The sequence below is a fragment of the Poecilia reticulata genome, chromosome 7 (genome assembly GCF_904066995.2).
Source record: "Poecilia reticulata chromosome 7, P_reticulata-male-v2, whole genome shotgun sequence".
Classification (NCBI taxonomy): Eukaryota; Metazoa; Chordata; class Actinopteri; order Cyprinodontiformes; family Poeciliidae; genus Poecilia; species Poecilia reticulata.
In genome coordinates, this window is record NC_088836.1 from 31,708,890 (window position 1) to 31,721,772 (window position 12,883).

Sequence of the window (12,883 nt, forward strand, 5' to 3'; positions counted from 1 at the left end):
TGGATGGATGGATGGATGGATGGATGGATGGATGGATGGATGGATGGATGGATGGATGGATGGATGGAAAAGTCAAACCTTTTCTGGAAAAATGTCAGAAATTTTCCAGAAAAACATTGCTAGCACATTGTGACTTTTGAAGCAGGTTTTTTGAACATTTCTGAGACTAAAGGTTTGAGCTTTTGGACAGAATTTAACTTTTTATTTTCTGTCGATGCTGCCGCTGTTTCCCCTTTTGTTCATGTCAACACCAGAAAAATGAATTCTTTGCATGATGAGTTATTTCTTCTGCAAAACTTTAACATAAAGTACGTTTTACTTATTGCAAAATCAGCCGTTTGCTTTGGCAAATATGATAATTATTCATATTTAGCACCTTTTCGCAGGACGTTAAGGGTGTAACAGAAGACGGAGCTCAGCATGGCAGGGTCTTAATCTGTCCACATACCAGCCGTCTCCTCATATGGTGTGTGTGTGTGTGTGTGTGTGTGTGTGTGTGTGTGTGTGTGTGTGTGTGTGTGTGTGTGTGTGTGTGTGTGTGGAGCCGAAACCTGACTCCAACACACACCAGTCCGAACCCGTGTGTGCATCGTGGTTCTGCTGCTGCTGCGCTCCTGAACAGGCTGCGGCTGAGCAGCAAAGCTGTGGAGGAAGAGGAGGAAGAACCGGACCCAGGAAGAGAACCAGGCTCAGAACCGGACCCAGGAAGAGAACCGGGCTCAGAACCGGCCTCAGGTAGGAACTGGGCTCAGAACCGGGCTCAGGTGGGAACCGGGCAGGTTTCTGTCTCCGTTTGGTTTCACGCTGACCAAACGGCCCTCGTTGAACTTTTGCTCCGTCTATTCTGGGCGGCAACACAACTGAGTGACCCACTAACCTGCAGAGCCAAAAGATCTCCGTCGAGCTTCACCTTTAGCTGCTTAAAGTCCAGCTGCTTTCGCAAAAGTGCAACAAAAACAAGAATAAAAAGTTAAAACGTAGGCCCACCTTTTATCTCCTTTTAATGTTTTCATGTTGTTTGATTTTTCTCTAACCTTTTGTAACAAAAAGATGCTCAAAATATGTAACTTCTGACGTTATCAAACTGTAAGGAACAACCCGGCGTTACGAAAACTAACAGCAATAATTTAGGTTATTTAGCTTTATACGAAAATAAAATGGGGTTCAAGTCATGTTATTTATAAATTCACCAGTTCAAACTAAATATTTAACTAGAAATTAAAATATTTAGTTGAAAATCTAAATATTTAACTAGCTAAACAACTACTTAGCTTAGTGCTAAATGTTTAGTTGCTCAACTATTCACAAAATATTCAAAGTATTTAGCTACCAGCCCAAATATGTAGGTCAAAACTAAATATTTAGATTCAAATGAACATTTACATAGCAAACTAAATATCTAGCATCAAACTAATTATTTAGTTATCAAGATAAATATTTAGTTTCAAACTAAACATTTAGCTAAAAAGTTGTATATTTTGCTTAAAACTAAACATTTAGTTTGCTTGTTAAATATTTAACTTGGAGCTAAATATTTAGTTGCTAAACTAACTATATACCGTAGCTAAATATTTAGCTTGTTAACTATTTTGCTTTAAATTAGATATTTAGCTTAAAACTAATTATGTAACTTGCTATATATTTAGTTTGTAAACTGAATATATAGTTTGCTAACTAAATATTTAATTGGTATTCTAAATATTTTACTAACTAAATATTAACCTTGGATTCCTAACTAAATATTTGTATGTAAATATTTAAATCGTAGCAAAATATTTAGTTTGAAACTGTGAAGTTAATAAATGAATGAACAACATGGTGATATTGTGTAATTTTTTGAGCAATTTTCCTGACTTCTCAGAGAGCATTTCTGCAAATCAACCAAAAGAGAGAAGGTTTAGCAGCTTCTTCATGTGCTGCTCTGATTGACCACCAATAAGCTGAACTTCCTGTCCTCAGCAGCCGGTTGCCATGTCTCTGTCGGCCGACCTCAGCTGCCTCCAGAGCAGCCAGGGCGCAGAGCGCGAGGCGGCGCTGGCGTCGCTGGAGAAGCAGCTGATGTGTCCGATCTGCGCCGACATCTTCAGCAAGCCGGTCGTCATCCTGCCGTGTCAACACAACCTGTGCAGGAAATGCGCCAACGAGCTTTATCAGGTCAGACACGCCGCTGTTTCTGCGCCGCATAGCAGGAATAACACACACACACACACACACACACATTCAGGGTGTGTTTGGATTATCTGAGTCTAAACTGGGACATGATGGTGGTTAACTGGTATGAACTGGTGTGATGGAAGCAGCAGAACCAGCTGCCGTCACCTGGATGAGCCGCTGTTGTTCCAACCCAAAATGAATCCAAACTCAATGTTTACTGCAAAACAGGAGAAGAAAGAAAACAAGTTAGTTTGTCAAAGTCATATTTGTCGTGGTTTTAATTAAAAAGCTAAATATGCAGTTTACAAACTAAATATTTAGTTTCTGAACTTGGTTTCAAGTGGCTCTTGAAACTTATTGGTTTACAAACTAAACTGTAAACTGAAAGTTTAGTTTGTAAAATGTATAGTTTGAAAGCGAGGCATTTAACTCTGATCAAATTATTGTTTTTAACCAAATATCTCCAATTACTTCATTTGTAAACTAAATATTTAATGACAAACTTATTTTTCTTCGTTTGTTAATAGATATTTAATTCCAGACTAATTATTTAGTTAGTAAACTGGATGAAAATCTTCCTTTAAACTTATTGGAAACAGAAGTAAACAGTGATTTGAACTAAACCTTTAATTTTAAACTAAGGGTTTAGTTTGTGAACTGAGTACATAGTTACAAAGCTAAATATTTAATTATAAATTAACTATTTAGTCTGTAAATAAATGTTAAACTACAGACGATTTACTTGGTTTGTAAACTAAATATTCAGTTACAAGGGGATTATTTAGTTGGTAAAGTAAATAGTTAACTCCAATCCAATTAGTTTGTAAACTGAATGTTTAGTTTGAAATAAAAATATTTACCTTGCTAACTAAATATTTAGCTATGAAGTAAGCAACTCTGAATTTATTTTGTGAACTAAATATGTAGTTTGGAACTTTAGTTAAATATTTAGTGAGTAGACTAACTATTTAGCTTGTTAATCAAATATTTAGTTACTAGCTAAACATTTAGTTAACAACTTGCTAACTAACTAAATAGTTTTGAGCTTCATATTTAGCTCCCAGCTAATTAGCTCTGAGCTTATTTGGTAAGCTTAGTATAGTTTGAAATGGTGCCATTTACTGATTAGTTTTTTCAACAATCGGCTAAATAATCCCAATTATTGTTAATTTTTACAAACAGCAGCCTGTATTAATTTCTTGACCAAACATTTCAGCATCATTTTAAACATTTCTTTTTGTTTTGTTTTCTGTGTGCAGCCATCTTTGTTCCACGCCAGAACCACGATGCTGGTGAACAGCGGCCGTTTCCGCTGTCCGACCTGCAGACACGACGTGGTGCTGGATCGCCACGGCGTCTACGGCCTGCAGAGGAATCTGCTGGTCGAAAACATCATCGATATCTACAAACAGGAGCTCAACCAAATACCAAGGTGGAAGGAAGCCACTAAAAATAACAGCAAAAAACTCTGGGCTACGTGACACATATCACTTTTTTTTCTTTTCTTTTCACTAGTATGTGATCGTCCGCATGCGCAGTAGAGGGCGCAATAACGTCACTCACAGAGCGTGCTCACTGTTTTGTCAGCCGCCATAAAAAAGAAGAAATGCTCCGTGTTTGCGGAAGCAAACATAGATGCTAATGGTGTACCATGTCTTACGATTTTGAAATTGTTTTCCACCGGAGGCAGCAACTTAATCCTCTCCGCCATGGTTGTTGTTTTTCTTCCCGCTTGTTGCGCCTATCAGGACGCAGATTAGTGACGTATGTCGAGTATCAATGACGTTCAGATAGGCTGAAGGAGGCCTGGGCTTACTGGGTGCGTTTACACTGCAGCCTGAAGTGACACAATTCCGATTTTTTTGACATAATGTGACCTGTATCTGATCTTTTCATGGCAGTGTGAACAGCTCAGGTCGGATTCTTTTTAGAATGTGACCCATATCCGATACGTATCCGACTCAAATGCGACCATAACGTTCAGGCCGCATTCATCCGAACTGAACGTCACTGATTCTCAACAAATCTCACTATTCTGTGTCCTGATACGCGCAAGCGGGAAGAAAAACAACAACCATGATGGACTATAATGAGGATTAAGTTGTTAATTTGCTGCTCCGGTTGGACAACAACTTCCAATATGTAAGCTAAGCTCCACCGTTAGCCTCCATGTTTACTTCCGCAAACACTGAGCTCTTCTTCTTCTTTTTATGACGGTTGGCAGAACACTGAGAGCGCTGACGCTGTGGCGCCCTCTTGTGCGCATGCAGGACACTTTCAGGTCGTTTGCCCGTTCACACTGCAGAACACATACAGGAAGCATTTACTGGCAGTGTGAACGGCCCCGGCGAAACAAATCCGATTTGACAAAAAATCGGAATTGAGTCACTTCAGGCTGCAGTGTGAACGCACCCAGACTCGGGTCACATTTGAAAAGATCGGATATGTATCGGATAAAAAGTAGCCTGATTTCTAAAAAATCTGACCTGCGTTGTTCAGACTGTCATGAAAAGATCAGATACATGTCGCATTAAGACAAAATAACAAAAATTCAGATTTAGTAAGAGCTGGGTAGTAACTAGCTACATTTACTCGAGTAAATTGTTTTGAAAAAAATTGACTTTTAGGTGAATTTTTACTACACTGTACTGTTTACTTTTACTGCAGTAATTTTATCATGAAGTAATTCTACTTTTATTGGAGTAAAATGTCTGGATTTTCTACCCACTGAATGAAACAAACATGTTTTAACCAAAACTTCACCAGACACACCTACAGTTTTTTTGTTTTGTTTTAGTTTAACAAGTTTTTTATTGAAAGAAACTGATTTGGAAAAAATATATATATTTCAACTGATTTTGTTTTTTTGTTATTTTTATGAATTGTTGTCATTTTGGTCCTTAAAATACCAAATTTTCCACGTAACCTTATATTTTGGTCCATCTGATTGTATATTTTTTGAATATTGATCATTTAATCAGTTCCTCAGTACACGAGCAGACTTTTTACCAAATCCTTTTTTCTTTTACTTGAGTAAAATATGTGGGTTTTCTACCCGCCTGTGGTTTCCGTCGCAGTGTGAACGCAGCCTATGAAGGAAAGTGACTGAACGTGTTGTATCTTCCTCTCCAGCCCGCCTCCTCTTCCTCCTCCTCTTCCTCCTGCTGAGGCGACCTGTTCTGATCATGAAGGTGAAAAGTTGAACATCTACTGCCTCACCTGCCAGCTTCCCACCTGCTCTTTCTGTAAAGTCTTCGGGGCGCATCAGAACTGCCGGGTGGCTCCTCTGACGGACGTCCACCAGCAGAAGAAGGTGGACCGAGCCGCCATGTTGGACGCATTTCAAGCCCCACGTCGCTAAAATAAATGTTTTGTTTTGCAGGATGAGCTGAGCGAAGGCATCAGTTCTCTTGGGGAGTTTAGAGACAGAGTCCAGGCTCTGGTCAGTGACACAGAAGACACCTGTAGAGCCGTGGAGGTATTCAAAGGGCTTTACATCATAAAACAAGCAAGAAACATCACATTCTGTCAGACGCCATCATCAAATATGTTGATCAATGTTCCAATTATTGTTAATCAAAGGTAACTCTAAACTAACACAGTGTATTAGGGCAATTGCAGGTAGGAAAAACAATGGAGGAGTAAATTCCTGCCTAAAAACCCTGAAATTTTGAGAATAATCTCAGAAATATTTCTAAAAAAACTAAGATTTTTTTTCTCAGTTTCAAAAGTTTAAAAAATGCTGGGAAAAATTCAAAAGTTTTGAGATTAATCTCACGAATTTCCTCTGAAAAAAACCTTCCCTAACATTGAAATTTACAAACGTGGCAAATTTTCAACTTTTGAAACTGAGAAGAATTCCAAAAGTTGGAAATTTCTGCGTTTTCTCTTGCAAATTTTTGAAAATTTTCAACTTTTCAAAATTTTCAAGACAAAAAGGAAATCCTCCAACTGCTAAAATCTGACGCCACTCCATGTTTGTTTACAATTTGTGAAGAAGGAAGTGGCGCTCAGCATCTTCTTCACAGGTTTTTGTGCTGTTTCCTTCAGTGATTTGTGGTGCAGCGCCCCCACAGGCAAAGTAGGGAACAGGTTGCTCAAACGGTTTGGTTGGTTTGACTCAGGAAATGTAACAAATATTTCAGTTCTGGTTCCCAGTCAGACCAGATCTACTGGACTATCAGAAGTGAAAACACACTTAGATTTGATTAAAAACTAACTAACTTGTTTTTGTACTTTTAATAAAGGATGAAATTTCCTCTTAATTCCCAGATTTATATATTTATTGTGTGCAGGAGAGCTTCAAGACCCAGAAACAGAACGTGTGTGACAAGTTCAGCAGCATGTTTTCCATCCTGGAGGAAAGACGGAAGGTTGGAATCGGTGTTTTTATCCGATTGTCGTCACTTTTATGCAACTTGACGTTTGTTTCTGTGTTAGCGCCACCTATGTTTATCATTACAAAACACTCACTGGCTGACAGTTGGTTTATATCAATACATACTCTAAAATATCTATGAATAATTTTGTTCTTACAGTGCAAAAACGCGAAATCTTACCAAGTAGTTTCGGCCTAGTTTCTAGTGGGTTGCTAGGTAACGGGCTGGGCTAGGCAGGTGTTGCTAGGCAACGGTGCAGGGCCAGTTGATTCTGTAAGTAAATCTGCCAATGAAACTAGTTCTTTTTTTCATCAACATTAAGGAATTATTGACTTATTATGGATCTCGCTGAAAAGTTGCTTCTGTTAATTTTGTATTATTTCAAGAATATTAAGATATTTGTACTAGAAACGAGACCAAAAATACTCTGTAAGGTTTTGTGTTTTTTTTTTTTTTGCAGTGAAACTGTGTTTGTGCTTTCAATTAAATGAAATAAATGTTTCTTCTTCTTCTTCTTCTTCTTTGATTCTTACGATTCCTGAAGGTTATGACACAACAAATCCGCTCTGAAGAAGACGAGAAGGTAAACCACACCCAGATGCTGATGCGTTGCTATGGCGACAGCATGGAGGCCAACAGGAAGCTGTTGTCAAGCGTGGAGAGCAGCATGGAGGAGCTTGACATGGCTGAGTTTGTTCAGGTGGGTCACACCTGTGCAGGTGAAACCAGCACAGACTGTCACCGTTAAATGTTTTTTTTTATTATTTAGTGTTATTTAGCTTTTTTTTCCTGTTCTTGTCATGATTAATCTGAATTATTACACATTTTCTATAATTTCTTTTATTGTTTTTATCCTATTCTTAGAATTCAAAAGAATTGATCTCTAAGTAAGTATTAGAAACCAAAGAAAGCTTCACCTCGTTATTTTTTCCCTCTGTACGATGTTTCCTCTCCTCTTCATCTTCCTCTTCCTCTGCAGAGTGATTGCAGCGTCCGGCGCCGGTCCATCCGAGACTCTGAAACCAGGCTATGACAGTCTGAGTCTCTACAGGTTTAATTTTAGCAAACAGGAAGAAATGCTGAGGAGCATTGACTTTGACAAAGGTGAGCAAGAAAACAAAATGGGAAGAAAAAAAAAGAAAATTATTATTTTCTGAGTGTAAGAATAACAATATTTTTCTTAGGGAAAAAAATCAAGGAGAAATATGATAGTTAATGTCATAAAAAAATATTTCATCTTCAAAAACATACTTAAAAACTTTTTTAAATATTACTGGCTGATATTAGTATCCATTATTAATATTTCTGTAATAGCCAATAATCAATATTTACTGATATTTTATACTGTTTCTCTACTGTCTGGACACTGAAAGAACAACCAAGCTGAGCAAAGCATGAAGCTGTTAGCATGTACAGCTAACGTTTGTTAGCTTGTTCATGAACAAAAACTGTAGCTATTAGCAAGCACAGCTAACGTTTGTTAGCTTGTTCATGAACAAAAACTGTAGCTGTTAGCATGTACAGCTAACGTTTGTTAGCTTGTTCATGAACAAAAACTGTAGCTATTAGCAAGCACAGCTAACGTTTGTTAGCTTGTTCATGAACAAAAACTGTAGCTGTTAGCATGCACAGCTAACGTTTGTTAGCTTGTTCATGAACAAAAACTGTAGCTGTTAGCATGCACAGCTAACGTTTGTTAGCTTGTTCATGAACAAAAACTGTAGCTGTTAGCATGTACAGCTAACATTGGTTAGCTGTACATTGAACAAAAACTGTAGCTGTTAGCATGCACAGCTAGCGTTTGTTAGCTTGTTCATGAACAAAAACTGTAGCTGTTAGCATGCACAGCTAGCGTTTGTTAGCTTGTTCATGAACAAAAACTGTAGCAAATCCCACTGGTTTACTGACTTGCAACAAGCCGGGAGTGATGCTAGTAAGATAGCAATGCTACATTTACACACGTACCTAGCTTAAGGCTAGCAGGCAGGTTTTGTTCCTGTATTAAAGATTTTGTTGTTGCTCAGATTAAATATCTCAAATTAAATAAAAAAATTACACCACTAAGAGAATTTTCATAAAAATTAAAATTAATAATATGTAGATTAAAAATATAAAAATATTTAATCTACAGACTCCGTCATCACTTCACAAGTTACAAGAAACTTCACCAAATAACATTCGGATTTCATAGAGATGTATTCAAAGAGCCACTGATTATTGTGTGTTTTCTCTTTACTAGTTGTAGAAGACATTTGTGAAGAACCAGAAGTCAGTCCAGATCCAGAAGAACCCAAAGGACCTTTAATCCAGAACACAGAACCAGAACTATGCCAGGAGCCGTTAATCCCGGACCGTCATGCTTTGGGAGAACCGGCTGAAGAGCCACTTCCACCTCCCATCTCTCCACCAGTGGAACCATTACAGCTTGATGAACTGGGAGCTGACCCAGAGCCTGCAGCTCCTGGCCCGGCGGCCGGTTCTTTAGAGTCTGCTGGAGAACGTTTGCAGCCGGAAACCGAAGGTCCAGGTTCCGGTGACGTTGGACCGGGTCAGGTTAGGGTGGAGAGAAAGGTGGAGCGGGTTGGGGCCGAGGCACGGCAGCCTGTGAGAGAGGAAAGCTTCAGGAAAGACCGGGAGGGGATGAACACTCAGCAGGTAGGGCATCAGGTCCGGTTCTGGTATTATTCTGTTATAGAACCGGCCCGAACCGCACCAGTCCTGGTGTGGCTCCTCCAGTCAGAAGTCTGTTGAACAGTGGCTGTGTTTCCATTAAATGTTTTCAAAACGTTGCCAATATGTCGAAAATCATTAGTTTTGCAATTGCGTTTTTTTAAACTAAATTAGAAACAGAATCAAACTCACAAGTGAAGTTTGTTTAATAAAAAACACGCCGCACCATCATCCTCCTACTACTTCCTGTCGTCTTCTTCGTCGTTTCCTCCAGTAGTAACATCCTGTTGTTCATCATGTGGCTCGTGTGATGTGAAAGAAAAACAACAGAAAAAAGCCAAAAATGTATAAAAATACAAGCATTTTGAACTTAAGGTGAAAGAAAGAAATCTGTTCTGGCCAGAGTTACTCAAGCAGCAGTTTTAGCTTCACCTGGTTCAAATTCTGTAAAAAAAAAAAAAAAAAAAAAAGTATACTATTAAGCACCTTTTACCTTCAAAGTACTTATTGGTTAACCAAAAAAATAATCAGCAGACCAGCCCTACGCTGAGTTGATATTAAGTTGAACTGCCCTCCTTCTGAGGGACAGACGGAGCTTTCCTTCAGGTGACGGAGTTCAAAGCTGTTAGCATAGCATTAGCGCTAGTGCTGCATTCTGGGAAACCCTGCCAAAGGGTAACATTTCAGAGCAGGTGATGTGCCACGGGGGGGATTCCCCTGCAGCACATCTCGGCTGTTTCTTAAACCTGAATCTGGAGGAACCGTCTGAAACCTCCTGCAACTTTGTGCTCTGTAAACCAGGGATGGAAAAATAATTCTAATTTTGGCCCAAATCAAATCATGATTTGATAAAACGTCCCAACAAACTGTAAAAGTAGTGATAAGCAGCTGTCTCTGTGTTTGGTAAGTACTTCTTAAAGGTGCAGTGTGATGTAAAATCGACTTGTTTTAGGTTTCTATCACGTTATAATGTTTTTCCCTCGACAAAAACAAACCTGGAGTGTTGCTTTCATTCTTTCATTCATATTTGAAAAATCCTTTAATCTCCATGGCAACAGCTCAATTGCGTAAAACGCCTGTCCTTCAGACTAGCTAGCAGCAATTAGCAAACACCTGGCGGAACTGCTGAGCTCAGTACTGCTCAGTAAGAAGCTGGTAAAAACGTTAAAGGGTTAACAGAGGAGCCATGTTGGGACGACTTCCTGAAGGCGGAGCTACAGAAAGAGCTGGAGTTTTTAAAGAGACAGAGGTCCAATTTCAAAGCTTTAATTTACAGTCAAATTTATTTTAAGTCATATTTGACCTATATAGCATTTTTGTAACAACTGAAGGGAACATAGTTACTTAATTGTTATAAAAAATTGTTTTTTCCCTCAAATTTTCAACTGTGCAAACTCAGGAACTTCCTTTTTTTCTAGAAATTTTGAAATAAAGTAGAAAAATAAAATAAAAAAAAAATGTCCTTGCAAATTTTCAAACTCAGAAAATTCAGTTTTTTCTAGATTTTTTTTCAGATTAATCTAAAAATGTCCTTGTTTTTTCGCATAAGTTAATTTCTTTTCTTTTTTTTTCTATCTTCAGTGGCTTTAATACGCCGTTGCAGTCAAGCTCGCATCGTCATAATTCGCTTTGGGTGGGCTGGAGCTTTGATAACGCCTCCTTCCTGTTGTCCCTCCAGATTGTCACACTGGTCTTCTATCTTTTGGCCTTACTGGTCATCCTGCTGAGGTTCTGGTCCTACATCGGCTGTTTTATGTACTTATGAACCCGGAAGAGAGAGACGGACATGAATCGGCGCCTCCACGCAGGTCAGATCGCGCTGCTCTTCTTTTGCGGTTTCATTGCCCTTTACTGACACCCTGTGGTTAAATCACGCAACTACAGTTAACATTTCAGACTGCGGCTGTTGGATTCATGAAGGATTTCTGCAAAAAAACTAATAAAAGCCCAACAGGAAGTCATAATTACGGATTTTGAAGCAATAATGTCGACTTTTAGGGTCAATTTAATTTCCCTTTGGGCTTAATAAAGTATTTTTGAATTTTAATTTGAATAATTGTGACTGTTACTCTAATACAGGCTGTTTCTGTATTTTATAATCATGACTAAATCATAATTATTCATAAGAATCTCAAAATTATGACTTTAGGTGTCATAAATATGACTTAGGGCATCAGAACTACTATCTCTTAATTATTACTTTAAATCTCAAAATTATGACTGGATATGACAATTTTGATTTTGAATATGATAATTATAAATTTAAAACAATTGGGATTTAAATTTCATAATCATGACTTAGAAAATCTAAATTAGGACTTTGTGTCTCAAAGTTATGTCTGGATCTCATAGTTGTGTTTTTGAAAGTTTAAATTATGACTTCCTGTTGGGCTTTTATTTTTTTGGCTTCCTGAGATCTAAATATTAAAATGTAATTTTAACATTACCATAGAAATATAATAAAACAACTCATCTTAAGACAAACATTCAGAGCTTTGCAGCATCTTCTATTAAAAAATAATAATTTTAATGTTTGTAATCGCCCTGACACCATGCAGGAATGGCTTAAATTTATTTATTTATTTATTTATTTTTTCAGAAAAATACCAGAGCTGTCCTTCCTCCGGTTCTCCTCTTCATCCTCCTCCTCCTCGGCTCTGGTCCCGGTTCTTGGTAGATCCAGTTTCTGAGTCTCTCAGCTGCAGCAGGACTGGAAAAATGAGGCACTTATGCTTCATTCATGATCATTTTTAAAACCCAAAGTCCCACTGGAAGCTATTTTCTGTATCATTTTAGCTGTTTTGATTTGCTGCAAACTGCAGATTGTTTCTTGTTTTGGTCCAAACTTTGGTCTTGGTGTAAAAATCTGAGGGTGTCTCAGTACATTTAGTTTTTTTTTTGTTTTTTTTTTACTAGCTTGAATTTCTGAATGGAGACTGTAGAAGAAATTTGGAGCAGATTTGATCGTGTACAACGTTTTTTTTTTTGTAGATTTTTGGGTAAAAACATAAAGTCACGCGTTTCTAATCTCAGAATGAGTTAAAACGTCTCTGACGTCATCAATCCACGCAAAGTTTTAGAAACGAATGTCCTGCAATGGCTGGAGGCTGCAGCTTCCGGTTTGGGCGGCATGCTTTCAAAATAAAAGCATTGACATGTCGCCACATATGTTTAAATAAGTAAAAGCAGTATTTATACTTGACAGTATGTCAGAATATTTTAGTTCCTGCATGGAAAATAATCTGGGAGGGACAAACTTTTACAACTTTCCAATTCAGAGGAGAAATAAAAGTTTTTAGATTGAATTTGTACTAAAGGTGAAGTTTTTTCAGAGACTTCCTGGAGATAAATCACTGATTTATCTTTGTTTTCTTTTCTTGAATTCATCCATAATATTTTAAAACATAACACATGGTTTATTTAATTTAACATTGGGGTCAATAAAGTATTTTGAATTTAATTGAATGCCTTAAGAAGTAGCAAAATACATAAATTCTCTAAATATGACCTTATTTTTGGTTTTATAGTTATTTTTAATAGCTGCTCTCTCAGTTGTTACCAGAATCACACATTTAAACCAAAAATTAGGAAAATTATTCTATTTTCAAATTCCAGGACTAATAATTTGTACGTTTTGATGGCTTGAAAAACAAATGAGTGGTAGTTTGTTTATTTTTTAG

At 37.7% G+C, this 12,883-nt stretch overlaps 1 protein-coding gene across 2 annotated transcripts; it reads left to right on the forward strand.

The window, feature by feature from the left end:
- Positions 1-33: 33 nt before the first annotated feature.
- Positions 34-12,508, forward strand: LOC103461906 (tripartite motif-containing protein 54-like). Of its 2 annotated transcripts, none has more exons than XM_008404295.3 (12): positions 34-735; positions 1,960-2,154; positions 3,414-3,586; positions 5,287-5,467; positions 5,537-5,632; positions 6,450-6,527; positions 7,078-7,233; positions 7,398-7,420; positions 7,513-7,637; positions 8,773-9,188; positions 10,882-11,011; positions 11,803-12,508. In XM_008404295.3, exons 2-11 carry the CDS (start codon positions 1,972-1,974, stop codon positions 10,966-10,968), a joined length of 1,518 nt encoding a protein of 505 aa, XP_008402517.1. In that variant the 5' UTR covers positions 34-735; positions 1,960-1,971; the 3' UTR covers positions 10,969-11,011; positions 11,803-12,508. The 2 variants fall into 2 exon arrangements, with proteins under 2 accessions (XP_008402517.1, XP_081465457.1); XM_081609331.1 differs by having other exon boundaries at positions 1,963-2,154.
- The last annotated feature ends 375 nt before the right edge of the window (positions 12,509-12,883 follow it).

Bases quoted from the DNA above. Each gene is read 5' to 3' on its own strand.
- LOC103461906 (XM_008404295.3), top strand. From the start codon at position 1,972: ATGTCTCTGTCGGCCGACCTCAGCTGCCTCCAGAGCAGCCAGGGCGCA. The intron at 3,587-5,286 runs GTGGAAGGAAGC...CTTCCTCTCCAG, and splicing joins GAGCTCAACCAAATACCAAG to CCCGCCTCCTCTTCCTCCTC. The intron at 7,234-7,397 runs GTGGGTCACACC...TCCTATTCTTAG, and splicing joins ACATGGCTGAGTTTGTTCAG to AATTCAAAAGAATTGATCTC.